Here is an 18798-nt window from a genome sequence, read left to right on the forward strand (position 1 = left end):
GCGGCAAGTCCTGCCCGGCACCGCGCCCCCGGCCACCCCGTCGGGCTTTGAGGAGGGGCCACCCTCTTCCCAGTACCCTTGGGCTATTGTATGGGGTCCCACTGTATCTCGAGAGGATGGAGGGGACCCCAACTCCGTCAATCCTGGATTTCTGCCCCTGGACTATGGTTTTGCAGCCCCCCACGGGCTAGCTACCCCACACCCCAACTCAGACTCCATGCGGGATGATGGGAACGGGCTCATCCTCGGAGAGACCCCTGCCACCCTGAGGCCATTCCTGTTCGGGGGGCGTGGAGAAGGTGAGGGCCAGGGGCAGGGAGGGAGGTGAGGGTGGGCAGGTGTGGGGCCTGGCTAGGGGCTCCCCTGAAAGGGCAGGCTCTGCCAGAGGGGATGCAGAGGTGAAGGTGCCCAGAACACTTGGATGAGTCAACTCAGTGAGGCTCCCAGAGCTGCTGCACTGCACGGCCTGTTTTTAGGGGACGTGAGAGACGTGACTGTTAATCAGCTCAGGGAACTGACATTTGAGCTAGACCTTGGGAAGCGAGCGTTCTGGGGCGGGTGGAGGAACACTTGAGGAAGGGGCTGCCAGGGGGATGTCTTGGCTGGGGTGGGCGAGGCCAGGCTGGGACACCACAGCCTCAGCTCCATCTTCTATCGACAAAGCTGGGTTCTTTCTGATCTCAGGGTCTCATCCTTATCACTTTTATATAGGAGAAGCGAAGCATGGTGACACACACCTGGGAGACTGAGGCAGGAAGGGCCCAAGTTCAAGCCCAGACTGGGCAGCTTTAAGAGATTTAGTTAGACCCTGTCTCAAAATTTTAGAAAAGGGCTGGGGATGTAGCTCAGTATTGCCCTGGGTTAAATCCACAAAAATATCCAGTACCACAAAACAACAACAACAAAAAAAACCTTTGGGGGAGTGGAAGAAAAGAGCTGAAAACTTGGGGAGAAAGCTGTTGGTAGTGAGGGTGGAGGCCCTGGAGAAGCACAAAGAGTGGGCACTGTGGATGTGTGTGCCAGTATTCCTTGGCCCGACCCCTCCCAACCTTCCTACACCCCAATCAGGTGTGGACCCCCAGCTCTACGTCACAATCACCATCTCTGTCATCATTGTTCTCGTGGCAACCGGGATCATCTTCAAGTTCTGGTAAGCTACAGGAGGAGGTCGAGGGCGGACTGGAGTAGGGAGGGACCACGGGCAGCACTTTTGCCCTTAGGGTAGGAAATAGTGGATGAAGGCAAGACCTTGGGAAGAGTGATGGGGTTAGTGAGAAATCCCAGGTAATGGCAGGGACAGAGAGTTATTTCTGTACGCTAGGGGCTTTGCTAGGCATCCCTCTGAGACAGAGAAAATAACCCAGGCTGCAGAGCCTCCTCTTAGGCAAGCAGGTGAAAAAGAAAATCTGACACTTTGCACAAATTTATTTGGGGACACAGTCCTTCACTCGTGTCTTGGTGGAACCTAATCTGTGGGGCCTGTGGCATGGAGACAGGGCTCTTCAGGCATGCGTGGGGGAGGAAGCAATTCTAGGGGATCCTGCATTGGTGGGGGGTCAGGAGGGAAGCATGGCTTAGACTCCCAGGCCATTAGGGATGGTGAGTGGTTCCATAGGGTTTGTCCTAGCAGACTGAGCTCAAGGACTTGCCAGCAGCCAGGGCCTTTGCATTAAGTTGCTGGAGGGGCCTGGCGAGAGGCTCAGTGTGCAATGCCTTGGGCTGGGATGGGATCGCATGTGTGTGCAAAACAGTATCTTTCCTCCCATGCCTGGCCAGCTGGGACCGCAGCCAGAAACGGCGCAGGCCCTCGGGGCAGCAAGGGGCCCTGAGGCAGGAGGAGAGCCAGCAGCCGCTGACCGACCTGTCCCCTGCTGGAGTAACTGTGCTAGGGGCCTTCGGGGATTCACCTACCCCCACCCCTGACCATGAGGAGTCCCGAGGGGGAGCCCGGCCTGGGATGCCCCAGTCCAAGGGGGCTCCAGCCTTCCAGTTGAACCGGTGAGGGCAGGGGCAATGGGACGGGAGGGCGAGGGGGGCAGCGCCTGGTCTCCAGGGCGGGGGGGGGGCCTCCCTGGGTGGGTGGCATGGCTCCCACAGCCTGTGGCTCTCCTCTTGCCTGGACCCAGGACTGCTCCTCTGTAGGGGCCTCGCTTCTCCCAGTGTCTCAGGCTCTGTCCTCGTGCTGCTGCCCTGACTCCAGCTTTGCCCTCAGCCTCCAGCCCCTTCTCTGCTGTGGCCTTACCCTTCCATCTGCCTCCCCTTGGGTCCTGACTGTGCCCTTTCCCTCTTCCTCTCAGGATTCCCCTGGTGAATCTGTGATGCCCCCATGTTGGGGTGCTGCCAAGCAGGAGGCTGAGGGGCCGGCATAGGCGCCATCCCACTGAGGGTGGGGCAGCCGTGGGGACCCTTGCACACCACCTGGAACACTCATGGCCACATGGGCATGCGCCCTGCTCGCCCTCCTGTAGTGGGGGCCTTCACGTACTTGTGACTTCGGGCCCCACCCCTTGCACACTCACATGAAAGCCTTGCACACTCACCTCCACCCTCACGGGCCATTGCACATGCTCATGCTCTCGGCAGCCACTCCTGCACCTCTCCCCTCGTGCACCTCCTGCTCACTGATGGCTCACACTGTTTCCATTCCCACCTCTCCATGCTGCACACACTCCATGCTCAGCCCAGTCACTCAGTGGCAGGGTCCCTGGTCCTTCGTCCCTTGCCACTTGTGTGCATTTCTGGCAGGATGGGGTGGCGTGGCGTGCTCACTCTGCCTCGTGGACGCTCACTGGTCTCATTTCTATGGCCCCTGCATGTGCCTCGAGGTGGGTGGGAGGTGAGCTGGGGGCTCTGCGTGCCCTTGTCTGGTCTGTCATGCTTCGTGGGGTCCCGTGTCATGAGTTCTCTGCCCCTGCATCCCATCCCACTCCAAGGGCACTGGCATCACACAGGGAATAGGGCAGTGAGGTCCTCTGCGAAGTTGTCTGAGGTGGGTGTTGGGGAGTCGCCTGCTGCACTGTGTGAAAAGGGACTCCTGTCTGTCCTGCACTCCCTCCAAGTCCCTCTCGTCCTTCTGTCCTGGCTGTCTGTGTCTGTCACTCTAGGGGGTGGGGTGAGAGCCCCTTCGCAGGGCCTCTAGGGCCCCTCCCTCCACCCAGGCCCCGGACTGGAGCCAGCTGGGTCTGGGCCATCAGGAGCTCTGCCTGACCCTCCTGCCCACCTCTCCTTCCTGCCCTCTGCCTCCTGCCCGCCTCACCAGTGTCTTCACCTTACTTCCTACCCCTTACCTGGCTCCTATGCTGTGATATATATTTTTGTATTATCTTTTTCTTCTTGTGGTGATAATCTTGAATTCTTGTGGGATGTAAGTTTCAAAATTTTCAAATAAAGCCTTTGCAAGATACTTGAGTCTGCTGTTCTGCTTGTAGGAAGGAGAGAATGGGTGGGAGGGCAGGAAGGGCAAAGGATGAGGCAGGGGGATCCTACATCCTCACTGTGACCTGCTGCCCTGCCCTCCCTGCCCTGCAGCTGGGGACCAGTGTGGGTTTTACCTGGGGAGAGAAAGAGAGGGGAGAGGAGAGGGATCGAAGGGAATCTTTGTGAGCAGCCGTAGAGGACAGAAACTGGAGCTGGAAGCGTGGCTGGCTTGTTCCTCCCAAGTGAAGGTCAACAGAGACCGAGAGCAAGGAGATGAGAAAGGGGATAATTACACTGGAAGACCAGCAGTGCAGCCAGCCAGAAAAGGAGCGGGTGAAGGGGAGGAAGAGAAAAATGGAGCAAGGGAAAGCAGATGAGTGAGCAGAGGAAAGAGCCTGCCTGTTTGGTTTATTTTCAGCTTTGCTTCCTAAACCTGCCCCAGCCCACAACTGCCCCCTCCAGCCATGTGGTGATAGAAGTCTGTGGTTATTAGCTGTTAGCTTTCCCTGCTCTGCCCTCTGTCAGAAAGGAGCCCTGCTGGGCGAGGGAGTGGGACCGGTGTGTCTGGGAAGGCAGGAGAAGCTGCTGCCCAGCTGGGATCAGTCACCTCTGAGACCCTGTGCTCTAGGAAGGCCCACAGATCGGCTTCTCAGCTGTTGCTAGACTCTGTTGCCATGGCAATCATCCAGGTCCCATCCCCCCTCACCAGTGCCCCACCTGCCTTCTGGAAATGGGGTGACCCCAGGCAGGATAGGAGGGTATTGTTTGCAGGAGGGCAGTGTGGGTGCCTGAGACGCCACCCACCCCCCCGTGTGTGTGTGTGTGTGTGTGTGTGTGTGTGTGTGTGTGTGGGTTTTGAGACGCCCCCCCCCCCCCCGTGTGTGTGTGTGTGTGTGTGTGTGTGTGTGTGTGTGTGTGTGTGGTGTGTACCCTTGACAGTAGACTTAGGAGTGGCCTGTGTTGGGAGGTGTGTGCTTTAGTACTGGAGGGGGGGGGTCTCCCTGCTGTAGTGCGTGTGCAGGAAGGAGTGTTTCCTGGGACTGGACCATTGTGTGTGTGGGAAATCAAACACCCTCAGAAAAGGACAGACTGCTACAGAGGAAAGACACAAGCAGGGTCATGGGTGATGAGCCAACTAAAAGCAGAGGCCAGGCAAACCAGCCTTCTGAGGAGGGCTGCCTCAGTTTCCCAGGCCCAGAGATCCCAGCAGGAGGCTGGTGGAGAGGGAGAGGGAGAACCAGGTGCTGATGGGCCATGTAGGGATGAGAGGGTGGGGGAAGAAGCCTCTTAACCTTTCCTGCTTCCCACAGCTATGTAGGCAATCTCTCTCTGGGGCGGCTGTGGGAGGAGAGCAGCACTGGTACAGAAAGAAGGGGGAGCAGCTCAAGCTGGAACACTCATGAGCGCTCACCTTCAGCAGTGTCTCTTCAAAGGGACAGTGTGACCCTGCTGCTCATCCATATGCAAAAGGCACACATAGAGGCCCCTAATGACGAGGGAATTAATTACGGCCTGATTAGCCACTTTTTCTAAATTTAAATAAATTAAAATACACTAAGACACTGGGAATCCTCACCTGCTCCCTCTCCCTAAGTGTCCGTCATCCCGTCCAGTCAGGTGCTGGAAAGGCAGAGGAGACAGTCCTAGACCTCCAAGCTGTCCAGAGCTGGACAGTGGGTCTCCTAGTGCTTTCATGGGACAAGCAGCCACTGCTTGCACACATGCACGTGTGCCACAGGCTGCCAGACACTACCATGCTCGAGGGATTATCCCAGACAGCCACGTCCAAGTCATTGTGCTATACTTATGGTGAGTCTTGGAGCCCCAGAACAGATCCTGACTTTTCTTTGTCCTGGAGTTGAAACAGATTGAGGGGCCTTGTTGGTCCTCAGAAGGCTGCAAGTGAGAACAGTGTCTGGATCTATTGCCGCTGTGAAGTAGACCAGCCAGCCAGGGAGCGGGGCAGCCCCAGGGGGGAAGCTCCATTCGGAAGTGACTGGATGGAGACCGCATGGCACTGGAGAACCCCAGCTACAGTGAACAGTCTCCTTCCCCTGTACCCCTTGTGTATCAATTTCAATTCTAGCTTTGCCCAAAGGGGCTCAAAGCACTTCAACTTGCTCTTTGTACTTTCTTCTTTTTATTTTTGGTGGTACTGGAGATTGAACCCAGGCCTTGGAACTGAGCTACAATTCCTGTGGAGGAAAGGGGCTCTGATAAATCCCAGCCTCCCTTTAATTTTTGAGACTGGGTTGCACTGAGCCCAGGCTTGGACTTTCATCCTCCTGCCTCAGTTTTCCTGAGATTACAGGCATGTACCACAGAATTTGCTTCTTTTTTTTTTCTTTTTATTGAGTTTATTGGTACAATCTAGGTATACAATACAGTTACATTCATCATTGGGATCCTGTACCTTTACATAATAGGTCTTGATTCTTATTTTTTCCCCTTGTCCCTGCCCTCCCTTCACCCCCTCCTCCCCTCCCCATTTAGAAACAACTTTATTTCCATTTTTTCAGTTTCTCATATTTTTTTCCTCTCCCTTATTACCTTTCCCCCACCCTTCCCACTTTCCCTACACCTTTAGCCCTTTACTTCCTATTTCACATTATTAATTATCTCATTAGGATCCTGTGTACTATTATAGTTTTTCACACCAGAGAAACTATTCTATGTTAAGGGACCATTTTCATCTCCAGAATTAAGGATTATTTTAATGTTACATCTTTGCCTTTTCTCTTTTACTTTCCTTTTTAGTTTTATTTTAGGATTCCCTATTTTTAATGTTCATACAGAGATGTCTTTAACTGAAATACTGAATAGAATTTGCTTCTTAACACAAGGGCAGAAACAGCAGGCAGCGAGAGGCACTGAAGGCTCAGCAATGACCGGTTCATGTACAGAGAACCAGAATTTACAGTGATGACTACTTCTGTTTCTACTTTTCCCAGTGCTGGTATTACACAGGTGAATGCCACCACCCCCATGTTTCCACTTTTCTGTACCCTTGCCCAAAGATAAGATTTCACTTTCTCAAATCAGCCATCACTAACTAGGCAGGAGGTCACATCTGAATTTTTTCTTTGAGACAGGGTTTCACTCATTCTGCAGTTCAGGCTGACCTTGAACTCAGGTGAGCTTCAGCCTCCCGAAACTGGAATTACATGTGTGTCACAGCTGAGTTTTAGTATCTTTATCCTGCCAACTGTTGCTACTTAGTCTACACACATTGAGTGCTGAGCCCCATGTTGTGATGCGGGGAGTAGACACTATTTCTTTGAGACAAGGCCTCACTTGCAGTTAGGAACCTGACACTGCCATCACAGGCTACATTTTCCTGGTGCTTCATAGCTCTTAAAATGACCTCATGCTCTTATCTTTAATTTCCCTTCCCCCCAAGGCCACAGAGGTCCTGGGAGGTTAAACCTGTTTCTCCAGGACCAAACCCATAAAGGTCAACCTGGCCTGTGATAGGTTAAAGGTACCCCACTCCTCATAAATAAGCAATAGCCCAGCCCCAAAATGATAAAAGGACCTTCCTCTCTTTGTTCTCTCCTTCTCTCTTCTTTTTTCCCTCTCTCCTCTCTCTCTAACCTGCTTTTCCTAATAAAATCTCCTGTTGGACCTCTCTGTGTGTGGCCTAGTTGTTGAGCATCGATGTGCCTCTACATTGCTATGTAGTTCAGGCTGGTCTTGAGCTTGCAGCTGTCCTCCTGCCTCAGTCATCCATGTGCTGGGATACAGGCATTCACCACTATGCCTGGCTGACACTTTAAAAAGATGCAAACTAGCATCATCATCACAGTATGTCCGCGACCTACAGAAGAGTTCCACTCCTGGAGAACATTCTTCAGTCAGATCCTTTTGTAATCTGACAAAATGAGTCTTATCTACCTTTGACACAAATACACAATGTAAAGCATAAAAAAAAAAAAACCCAAACAGAAATACTGTAAATAAACTTTTTAGTTTTACAGTTACCTTAAAAGGGTGGTACAGTACAGTGCAACAATGGCAGAGGGGATGCATGGAGTGCATGGACGGGAAGAGTTACTGACTGGAGTAGGAGGGAGGTGAGAGATGAAGGAGCTGAAGGATCATCAGCAACAGTACACGGAGGGCGAGATGATGCTGACACAGGTGTTTTGATGGATTCAATTCTGTCCCCCCTTTTGAAAAATGGTCCAGTGAATTTCGGTTCTTCCACCGAGATTATTGGTCGGAGTATTTAATCCAAAGCACTTCCCTACTCTGTGGCTGCTGGATTTCAAGACAAAGCTTCCATAGTGATGCAGATGTTTGACTGAAAGACTATTCCATACTAAGATGAACTTAGGCTGCCAAACTCCAAGTGGTCAGACAAATGGAACCAGTGACAAACGTGCTAGACTTCTTTTACTCAGATCCACCAGATCAATTTTGTAAACAGCTCATAATTGCTAAACTATACACTATATCACTTCTATGTTGGATTCCAAAGTCTCCTGGGCCTTCTCATCCTTTTTGTGGACTACTCATAGCCCTGCTGACCTTATAATTTGGCCTATGCATTCTTAAACTATTTCTTTGGCTTTGTCGCCTCCAGATTTAAAAGCTATGCAGCTACTAAGATGACAAGGCCTTTAGATAGACCCTCTGTAGAGTTACTCTTAACTGCTGCTGATCACAACTAATGACCCTCTTCAGCTGGAAGTAGCCAGAGCTGTCTTCGTCCTTTGCCCCCTCACAGCAATTAGGGGCCCTTCTTCAGAGGGAGGAATAGTGCAGATAGGTAAGTTAATTAGATATCTTGCAGGCACTTAGAAAGGGCCACCCCCAAGGAGCCAACATAGCAAGGAGTCAACATGGAGGGCAATCAAGACACATTCACTGAAGGCCAGAAGTATAAAAGGAAGAGAAACTACTACACCCTTGTGCTTCCCCTGAGGATAAACAGCAATGATTGATATTCTAAATAGGTATCACTCACCTGGGTGGGGGGCCAAGGTCTTAACCCAGCCTTTCCAAGAATGTCCCTGACCCCACCCTTACTGAAAGTCTTTGTTAACTTGCTTTGTGACTTGCTCCCCCATTTAACTCCCATTTAAATCAATATTACCTGGGTGACTGTACTTGTAATCTTGTTGGTTGGTCATGGTTTTGCCCACTTCATGCCCACATTGTAAATTTCCATTGGGTCTTACAGTTTTGTCCCATTTTGTACCACTTCCCCACATGTCTGCTGTATAAAACATCTATGAAAAGTGGTGTGAGTGGGCAACCCACTTTCCAGTTCCCCCTTTGTCTCTCTTAGAAGCTTTCTTTCCCTTAATAAATTTTTCCTACTCTAAGGAAAAACAAAAAGACCCAGTGATAGGGTCTGAATAGTAGCTTTCTCATAGTCGCTGTTAAGTGCTCCTGGAAATTCTAGGGCAGCAGTGGTCTCTGCTTTCACAGCCTCACCACTTACTTGTCCATTGCAAAGGTTGGCTCTAGCCTTGAATCTGTTAGGCTGTCCACGGCTGGCAGTAAAAGATACACCTCGTTCTCTTGTTTTCTTCAAGTCTTCAAAAAGGCTTCCAGCCTTTTTTGAATAAGCAGTGAGCTGAGTGGGTCTCGATGCTGACGCTGGTCCTACATCTACCCACTTAGAAGTTTTTCTATCTCCTCTATCACTGTACCACGCTTTTTGGTTATTATGATTGACCGTTGGCACAGCAGACTTTGTATGTTCCATGATCTTGTCCCCGTTCTTTGGGATTATGCCAATGGGTGAACGCTTCATGTTTTAAAAACAAGTGACGTGTTGCCTTGCAAGCGCAAGATCCTGAGTTCAATCTCAAGTACACCCCCACCCCAAAGAACAAGTGACATGTACCATCTTTTTGCCTCTATCCAATCTCTCAATTATTTTTGCTTTTGTTTCCACGGTTACTGCTTTGCATTTCCTAGCAGTCCCCTCTACATCACTGCTTTTCCTCTTGCTTCCGAACATCCTGGTCTGAATGAGTACCATACAGTAAGCACACAGCAGCACAACTGTGAGAATGTCTGGCAGACTTGTGAGCTACTTCGTCAATTTGCTCCATTTACGAATGTTTGTAATGCAAGTTCCAGTTTGTATCTGTAAAAGTTTGCAACTCGAATGTCCAAAAAGGGGACTTACTATATTTATTAAGGTGATCTTGCTTTCAAAGCCAGCGGCTATTCTGCTCTTCCCATTAGTAGGAGGTACCTCAGTTTGGATTCAGCCAAAAGAGAGCTGAGCCTAGAAGGATCCTGGCCAGATTAGGGGCTGGCTTGTGGCAGAATTCATTCCCTCAAACAGTATTTTTCAGCACTTACTGTGCACTCAGCAATGGAATTTAAGCAGTTTCTTCTTTGAGGAGCTGACACTCTTTCTGGGGAATCACATACATTAAATAACTAAATAATATTAAAAGGTACAGACTAAAGGCTGTGTGCATTCAGAGACATTGTTGTAGTAGTCAGGGAAGGCTCCCTGGAAAAGATCATATTAAGTGATCACAATGAACTGTAATTCGTCTCTGCAACAACTGTTTATAAGCCATTTATTAAATGACAAGTCTAGCTGGGTGTGCTAGCACATGCTTGTAATCCCAGCACTCTGGGAGGCTGAGGCAGGCATAAGAAAGTTGCAGCCCAGCCCAGGCAATTTAGAGACTCAGACTACATCCCTCAAAATAAGAAAAGGCCTAAGGCTGTAGCTCAGTGTTAAGGCCCTGGGTTCAATCCCCAACACCCCACCCACAATGAAAAGAGTAAAGTGAGGACAGTGAGGTGGGCGAAGGCGTAAGACCAAGAGAGAGGAGGTGTCTCAGAGAAAAGGAGGAATCGGCTTTTGAAGGTACTCAGCCAAAGAAGGGACCTCAGGCAACTACAGTACTCACACTACCTTATCCTTTCTGGCATATTCAAAGCATTGAGACATTTTTGAAGTAGAGGAAAAGAGAAAATGATAACTTCCTACACCCGCCTACTTCAGTCTGGGTAGGAAAGAAACGAGACCCCCCCCTTTTTGTACCCGGGATCAAACTCGGGCCCTTGTGCTTGCTAGGTAGGCGGCGGAACCACTGAGATAAATCACCGGCCGAAGAGACCCCAATCTTTAAGAATCCATACCGCTCTCCTACCTGATGCATGATTCATGAATCTGTAGCGTTCCCCACCCTCCCACTTCCCCAGAAGTCCCTTTCCGGAAGTCGGGATCGCAGTTCTGAAGGTTCAACTACAGCCAGCCTGTCTTCACTTGCGCTGCTACGTCACATCCACTGAAGGATTTTTTTTCATCGTTTTTAAGGCAGAAGTCACTTCCGCCCGTATGTGTCGTGACTTCTGCCCGAACATCTCGGAGCGCTAACAGCGCCGGAAGTGTCCGGCCATTCCCGGAAGTGACTCGGCCTTCGCGCTCCCCGTTTCCTCAGTGCCAACCCCCCCTTGCTATTTCCCTCCCTCCCCCCTTTTCGTTTCCGGCGCTCCCGCCTTTTCTCCACAGTGACTCTCTCTGGAGCCCGTGGGGGGAGGGAGGAGGGGGCGTGGAGGAACTGGGGTTCCCGGGATCTCCGGCTCCAGCACTTCCGGGTGAGTGTTTGGGAGGGCGGGGGACCACCTCCTCCCCTTTTCCTGGGGGGAGGGGGTCCACGGTGTGAGTGAGTGACCGTCCCGGACCCGGAAGTGGTTGTGCCGGAGCGGGCGATGGGGAGGAATGGGGGGCCTAGGGGGCGGGTGCCTGTCTGGTGGGTGGCAGAGTTCAGCTCCCTGGAGGGCCTAGGAGGGACGTCCCGAGGAAGGGTCTTGGAGGACAGAGTGGGCGGTGACATCAGGAGAAAGCGCCCCCGGGCTGTCTCAGGGGATTGAAGGTTTGAGGGCCGGAAGTGGTTGTGCCGGAGCGGGCGATGGGGAGGAATGGGGGGCCTAGGGGGCGGGTGCCTGTCTGGTGGGTGGCAGAGTTCAGCTCCCTGGAGGGCCTAGGAGGGACGTCCCGAGGAAGGGTCTTGGAGGACAGAGTGGGCGGTGACATCAGGAGAAAGCGCCCCCGGGCTGTCTCAGGGGATTGAAGGTTTGAGGGGGACAGCTGGTGTCTCCAATAGGTAGACCACTGTGCTGGCTGAGGGAGGTAGTTGTTGGGCACCCGGCCTCCGGTAGGCAGGGGGCGAAGTCCTCGCAGAAGTAAGGGGAGGCCAGAGGAAGTAGCTGGGCCTGAACTTGGCGCTGTGCCTGACACAGGGCGCGTGCATCCCCCCAGCCTTCAGCTTTGCCTTCAGAGGCCACTTCTCAGGGGCAGAGACCCTCCTCCCTCCACCTCCAGTGTTCTCTGCCTCATGGTTACCTGTGGCGGGGAGCGGGACACACAGTATCTGAGCCAGGGAATGGAATCCAAACGCTTATGATAGTTCATCTTAGTTTCTAGGAATTGCATTTGTTTCCCTTTTAACCACATAGGGGTGGCACGGAACTCCCATTACTCTATCCTTCCGTCTTTGAATTTTGTTGTTTGGGAGGCGGCCTGATTTCCAGATTGACTGCTGACTGTCAAGGAATTTCTGAGCTTTCTGCAGTTCTGTGGTGGCTGCACTCTTGCTGGCTCCTGTAACCTAGGTAATTTGTTTACAGAAAGTTCAGGAGCCCTGGAAAGGAGAAGGAATAAGACAACAGGAGGAAGAGAGAGAGAGGGTAAGAGAATCTTGGGTTCTTTGGGTTTGGGGGAGAAGGGATCATAATCAATTAGGGGCTTTTGCGGGGGGGACAGCATGACAACTTTTCATGTAATAGCATTTGAAATACTGGTGTTGACTGGGAGAAAGATCAGTCTTCTGTTATTTTCTCAAGTACCCAAGAGATTTCAGTATAAAAAGTTGGTACTGTACCTCATCACCTTCCATAGCCACTAGTGCTCAGCAGGCATGAGATATGAAATGCCCAAGTGAACCCAGACCACTGAGTAGGATTGTTATTATGTCCAAGGGAGAAATTTATTCTTCTCTTGGGGCACAAGGATCTTAATTGCCAATATAGTCCTTATGGCACAGCTTATAGAATTATTTCCCTGTATTTGGAAGAAGTGGAGGGGTTCCTATCCTGCATACCAGTGGAGTGTTTGAAGTAGATCTATTCAGTAATCACAGAATCTGTGTTTTGGGATTATATGGAGTAGACTCCAAAAGTAAGTCTAGGAGAATTCAGTGTGAGGCCTCATGATAGTAGTGAGGGTTTTAGGTAGCCTGAACTGACAATGTAGAGAGTTTGAGTTGAGAATTTATCACTTTAAAAAGTATTTTAAGAACCAGGTTTTTTTTTTTTTTTTTTTAAGAAAAACATTTATTGGTACATTTTAGATATATATAATGGTAACATTTATCATAGGGAATTTGTATCTGTACATGATATATCTTGCTGGTCCCCCCCCCCATGGGGATTGAACTCAGGGACCTTGCCCTTGTGAGGCAGATGGCTGAACCACTGAGCTAAATCCCTGGCCCTTATCTCTTCTTTCCATTTCTACTCCCTCCTCCCTCGTGCCCCTTCTCATTTTAATATTTTCTTCCCATTTCTGAATGTCTATTATAGATTTTAGTCCTTATTTCCACTTTAGGTTTCTCACACCCGAGAAACAATGCAGTATTTAAATATGTGTGTCCATTTTTTTTCACTTAAGAGTATAGTCTTAACTTGCATCCATTTAGCTATAACTATGTCTCAAGCTCATCCTGCTTTATGGCAGAGTAGTACTCCATTGTATAAAAAAAAAACATCTTTATCCATTCATTGGTTGATAGGCATTTGGGCTATTTAACAAGATTTAGCTGTTACAAATTGTGCTGCTGTAAATATGGGTGTGCATATATTGCTGTTGTAGGATGCTTTTAATTCTTTTGGGAAGATACCAAGAAAGGGAATACTGGGTCAAATGGAATCTCTCTCTAGTTTTCTCTTTTTTATTTTTTTGCAATCTCCACACTGATTGCCACAGTGGTTTCACCAGTCTGCACTCCCACCAGCAGTGGGGAAGGGTTCCTTTTTCCCCACAGCCCCTCCAGCATTTGTTATTGGTTGATTTCTTGATAACAGCCCTTTAAGAACCAGTTTCAAGCCACATGTGGTAGCACACACCTGTAATCCCAGTGCCCTGGGCTAAGGCTGGAGGATCAGCCTAGGCAATTTAGCAACTGAAAGACTTGGAGATGGCTGGGCGTGGAGGAGCATGCTTATAATCCCAGCACTTTAAGAGGCTGAGGCAGGATGATCTCTGACCGTTCAAGGTCACTTTGAGCTGCAAAGTGAGACCATGTTTGTTGTTTTGTTTTGTTTTGTTTTTAATGGACTAGGCTTGTAGCTCAGTGGGAAGACCCTGGGTTCAATCTCCAGTATCTATCTCCAAAGAGGAGCTATTTCCCTCCCAGTTTATAACATTTATTTCCCATTAATTTAGGAACCAAGTTGATAAGTTAAATGAATTAATGTTACATATTTTATTTCTGGGTTTATATGTATACTGTAATTTTAACATTTTTTTTTTTGGTACTAGGGTTGAACCTAGGGTCTTGGGCATGCTGATCATGCATTGTATCACTGAGCTGCACCTGCAGAGTTTTCTTTTCTTTTCTCACCTTTCTCAGGTTTGTCATTTAGAGTGGGACAGGCAGGACAGGGAAGATGCAGTGCTCCCCTGCCCATCAGGTGGGAGACATCATAGACTGTTGGTACTGAGGTAGAAGCTGCTGGTCCAGACCCCCAGCACCTGACTAGAGCAGCCCACCTAGCTGTGAGTGGAAGTCAGAAAAGCTACTTTGTCTCTTTGTGCTTAAGACTAAGGTAGTGGTAGTAGGCAGGCCCCAATACTGTGGGGATGGATGCTTTTGAAAGTCCTTAGAACCTGAGATTGTTTCCTTACTGAGAAAAAGATAATTTCATTTCACATCCTTAGTTAATATTTGCAAAATTTCTAGAAGTTATGCATTTCAGAACTGTTTCTCTCAATAGAATGTCTTGAGTTATTTCTGAGTTAAATTCGAGCTTTGTTTCTTTATTGGGGAGTTGCATCTTTTTCTTGTTGGTGTATCTTGTAGATGATTGCTAACTGGAGGCTAAACATCCATTACCTTTGGGTTGTTCCTTTGTAATTATGTGGTCTTTATGTAATTTTCACTAATTGTTGTTAACAGTCCTCATCATGTAGATATATTTTTCTCTGATTCCCTTTATGATTTTCTAAAGATTGCTTGTGTTAAAGGAATGTTATTTTCTCGGGAAAAGAAAATCATGTTTTACTAGAAAAACAGCAGTAAAAAGCTAATAAGTACTGAGAAAGATAGGGTGATTGTCACTATATTTGCCAAAACCATATATTCGCGGCCGAGACGCCTCTGTCCTGAGGTGGTTGGTGGCACTGTGGGAGAAAGTGGTCAGAGGGACAAAGCTCAGGAGCAAGAGTTCGCATCCTACTATGAGTTTCAAGGATGTTACTAATAATGTCTCTCTCCCTCGCTTCCCCAGTGCTTCCAAGATTTCTTTTGAGATTGGAGAATTTGAATGAATAATGCTGTCTTAACTCAGTTATAGTAAACCTCTCATAAACGGAATGAGGCTTAATGTAGAAATTGAAATTAGAACTCAGATTTTCAACCCTGCAGCACCCCTCTTTCCAGCTATTTGGGGCTATAAGAGAAGCCTTCCTTTTCCTAGTCTAGGGTAAACCAAATCCCCCCTTTTTTTTTTTTGTACTGGGAATTGAACCCAGGGCCTTGGCACTGAGGTATATGCTCAACCCTTTTTAAATTTTTTTATTTTGAGACAGGGTCTTGGCACTGAGTTGCCCAGGTTGGGCTCAAACTTGTGAGTGCTGGGATTACATGCCTGTGCCCCCAGGCTGGCTGCTGCTTTGTTTATTATATTGGTATAATCACCAAAACTGACTTTTTGGGGGGCTAGGGATTTAGTTCAGTGGTGCTGTTGTTACTGCCTCACAAGCACAAGGTCCTTAGTTAAATCCCTGGTACCAAAAAGAACAACAACAAATAAAACTGACTTCTTTGGGTTGTAGGACTGTTGCTGTGTGCCTTTGGGGATGGTTTGGTGAGGTTTTCTCAAGCAGAGGTAGTCTGGTAAAGTGGACAGTGACCCCACATGTAGAAGTAGTCTGGTCCTTGGGCACCCTGTTACCTAACAGCCTTCATTCTTGGTTCTCCCACTGATCTTTCAGAGGTACATAGCTCAAGCCAACTCTTATCAGTAGAACAGTAGTGAGGCGTTTTCCACGTGTCATATTATAAGTAAATATTGCTTACGTTAGGTGACTGTGCTGTCCTGTTCCCCTTTAGGCTGTTTATTTGTTAGAAGTCCCATATGCATGTGTGTGGTCTTCTCTTTTCCCAAGACCTACTATGGTTATAATCTACTTTGTTCTCTTCAGAACAATAGCAGAGCAATAGGTTGGTTATTTAGGTTGTGGGGTGAGGGGGGCTTTTATATATTACCTCTGGAAGTCTGACCATATTCAGACCAAAATGAATTAGCTTTGTAGCCAAGTGAGGTTTCCCAAGATCTCAAACTTGTGTCATTTTGCTGTTAATGAAAAGTTTAAGTTGGGCAGCATGGTGCATGCCTGTAATCCCAGGACATAGGGAGGCCGAAGCAGGAGGATTATAAATTCATGGCCGACCAAGCAGTTTGACAAGACCTTGTCTCAAAATTTTAAAATCTTTTAAAGGGCTGCAGATGCCAGGCGTGGTGGCACAGGCCTCTAATCCCAGCACTCAGGAGGCTGAAGTGGGAGGATCTCCGTGAGTTCAAGGCCAGCCTGGGCTACATGGTGAGTTGAAGTTTAGTCTGAATGATATAGCGAGACCCTCTCAAAAAAACAAAACAAAAAAAGGGATAGGGATGTAGCTCAGTGAGTGCCCTGAATTCTGTTCCCCTATTTTGTAAATAAAACAAAACTAAAAACTATAGTTTTTTGTTTTGTTTTTTTTTTTTGTATTTTGAGACAGGGTCTTGCTGTCAGGCTGACCTGAACTCATTATGTACCCCAGGCTGGTCTCTTAACTGGTGGTGATCCTGCCTCAGCCTCCTAACTGCTGGGATTATAGGCATGTACCCCCAGGCCTGGCAAAGCTATTATGTTTTTTTTTTTTAATTATGAAATATATATATTCTTGCTTAGTAACAATAAAAATAAGGTGTTATAGGCGAAAACTTTAATTCATACGACTGTGTGAAAAAAATACAATTCATTGGAAAAAGTCTCAGTTTTAGTTCCTGAATTAAGGTACAGCACCATAATGTATACTTCTGTATATGTTTTTGTCCTTGTAGACAAAACCCTTAACCCACCAATTGGTGCCTGGATTCACAGCCCTGCTCTCTTTATTGTTTGACTCTGTACCTTTGGTTTCCGTGTGTGAAAAGGCAGGGGAACAGTACACACTTCATAGTACAATGGGGGTTAAATTGGGAGCAGTGGTGCTTGCCTGTAATTCTAGCTACCTCAAGAGGCTGGGGCAGGTGGGCCCCAAGTTGAAAGCCAGTCTTGGCAACCTAGCAAGACCTTGTCTCAAAATAAAAATAAAAAAGCTGGAGTTAAATGTTCAGTGGTGGAGCACTTGGCCTAAAGGCCAAGCACCACACTAAATAAATAGGGCTGGGGATGTCGCTTCGTGGTAGAGCGCTTGCCTAGCATGCACGGGGCCTTGGGTTCTATCCTAAAAAAGAATTGTGGGGCCGGTTGTGGTAGCACACACCTGAAATTCTAGCACTCGGGGGGCTGAGGCAGGAGGATCACCATGAGGTCGAAGACAGCCTGGGCTACAAAGGGACCCTGCTTCAAAAAAAAAAAAAGAATTGTGAGGACTGAGTGATGTAAGAGATGTTAAGGTGCTTAAGTGCTAGTAAATGTTAATGGTCATGGCAGCGCTGGTGACACAGCCTGCCACATCACTTAGTATACCCTCTGCAAAAATTTAAGAGTCAGGGATGCCCTGGAGCCCCCAGAAACTGCTCTTCATGTGGGACGGTAGGATGTGATCTTTTGGGAAGAGGGGGCTTGTTCACAGGAATTCTGTGTTTTTTTTGGTGGTGGTAGTGTTGCTAGGGATTGAATTCAGGGACTTTGCCCTTTTTAAATGTTTCATTTTGAGGCAGGGTCTTGCCAAATTGCCCAGACTGGGCTTGAATTTAAAATTCTCATGCCTGTCAGCTATCCACCCAGAGTAGGGGGATCCTGGGTTTGTACCACCACTCCTGACTGTGTCTGCTTCTTACTCTCAGGCTCCAGGCTCATCCCTCTCTGAATTTTCTTATCTACTTGAATTTTTTTTGGCAGGGTCTTACCATGTATCATAGGGGACTGAATTTGGATCCTTGCGCTTTCGAGGCAGATAGTGGAACCACTGAGCTAAATCCCTGGCCCTCAGGTTTGAGTTCTTGATCCTCCTGTGTCAGTCTTGAGAGTGCTGAGATTATAAGCACCTTCCCCCTCCTACTTCCTTGATTGTTTTGTTTTGTTTTGGGTAGTACTGGGAATCTGAACTCAGGACCTTACACCTGCCAGGCAGGCGTGGTGTTTTGGTAGTACTGGGGATGGAACCCAGGGCCTTTTCAATGAGCTACATCCATCCCTCCCCTGCCTTCTCCCTTGTTTTGAGATTGGGTTTAGGCTTGAGTCCTCCTGCTTCAGCTTTCCAGAGTGCTGGGATTACAGACCTGGGTCACCACCCCTAGGTACTTCCTTCATTCTTTTTTTTGAGACGGGGTAGTTCAAGCTGGCTTTGAATTCACTGGGATCCTCCTGCCTCAGCCTCCCAAGTGCTGGGATTACAGGTGTGCTCCACCACACCTGGCCTTCTTCAATCTTTAGGGAGAAATTGTATATTAGACTCTTCTATTAACTGGACAGCACAGTTTTTGACTCCAATCATTCCATCAGTTACCATTTTCACCTCTTGTCCGTTTCATATCTCAGCTCGCAGGTCACACAGGTTGTGGTTTTAAAGGTTTGCACCTCTAGCGTTGTTTTCACCCACTGGTGTTCAGGTCCTTCCATACCGGACTGCTCATTGGATGACGGATGAATTCTGACCAGGCTGGGGGAGACACAGATGTAGATTCATACTGACTGCCTACCCCAGAGCATACAGGGCCGGCACCCATGGCAGAGCCGGCCGAGAGGACTTATGGGCTCAGCTCAGTATTTGCGGACTGACCAGAGGGTCGGGCAGTGGCCACTGGGCATTAATTACTGCATTGTGTTGCGGCTGATGCGACGCTGGGGCCCTTGTGTGCCCTGGCGGTTGAGTAGCGCTGCTGTCGCAGTGGCATCAGTAGTTGCCCTGGAGATTGTTCTAAGTGTGCTGCCCGCATATGTGGCTCGCGCGGCCGGCTCTGTGG

General features: G+C 48.8%; 2 protein-coding genes across 11 annotated transcripts in view; both read left to right on the plus strand.

The window, feature by feature from the left end:
- Window positions 1-3166, plus strand: part of Pianp (PILR alpha associated neural protein) — a 4404-nt gene extending 1238 nt beyond the window's left edge. Inside the window, exons 4-7 of the mRNA XM_019205637.2 lie at window positions 7-299; window positions 1069-1150; window positions 1777-1998; window positions 2298-3166. Of these exons, the coding sequence (XP_019061182.1) occupies window positions 7-299; window positions 1069-1150; window positions 1777-1998; window positions 2298-2319 (619 nt within the window). The 3' untranslated portion in view covers window positions 2320-3166. The remainder of the gene's footprint in view (window positions 1-6; window positions 300-1068; window positions 1151-1776; window positions 1999-2297) is intronic.
- A 7644-nt stretch (window positions 3167-10810) lies between these two features.
- Znf384 (zinc finger protein 384) overlaps window positions 10811-18798 on the plus strand; it is a 22765-nt gene continuing 14777 nt past the window's right edge. For 7 of the 10 annotated variants that reach the window (XM_010611644.3, XM_010611651.3, XM_010611652.3 and 4 more), the window contains exons 1-2: window positions 11294-11476; window positions 12031-12090. The gene's annotated coding sequence lies outside the window, so the exon portion shown is untranslated. Of the gene's footprint in view, window positions 10999-11293; window positions 11508-12030; window positions 12091-16185; window positions 16226-18798 lie in introns of those variants that run through there. The other 3 variants (XM_010611645.3, XM_010611646.3, XM_010611647.2) reach the window with 3 other exon arrangements.

Source organism: Fukomys damarensis, unplaced genomic scaffold (genome assembly GCF_012274545.1).
Source record: "Fukomys damarensis isolate Sample0158 unplaced genomic scaffold, DMR_v1.0_HiC HiC_scaffold_19, whole genome shotgun sequence".
NCBI classification, from domain to species: Eukaryota; Metazoa; Chordata; class Mammalia; order Rodentia; family Bathyergidae; genus Fukomys; species Fukomys damarensis.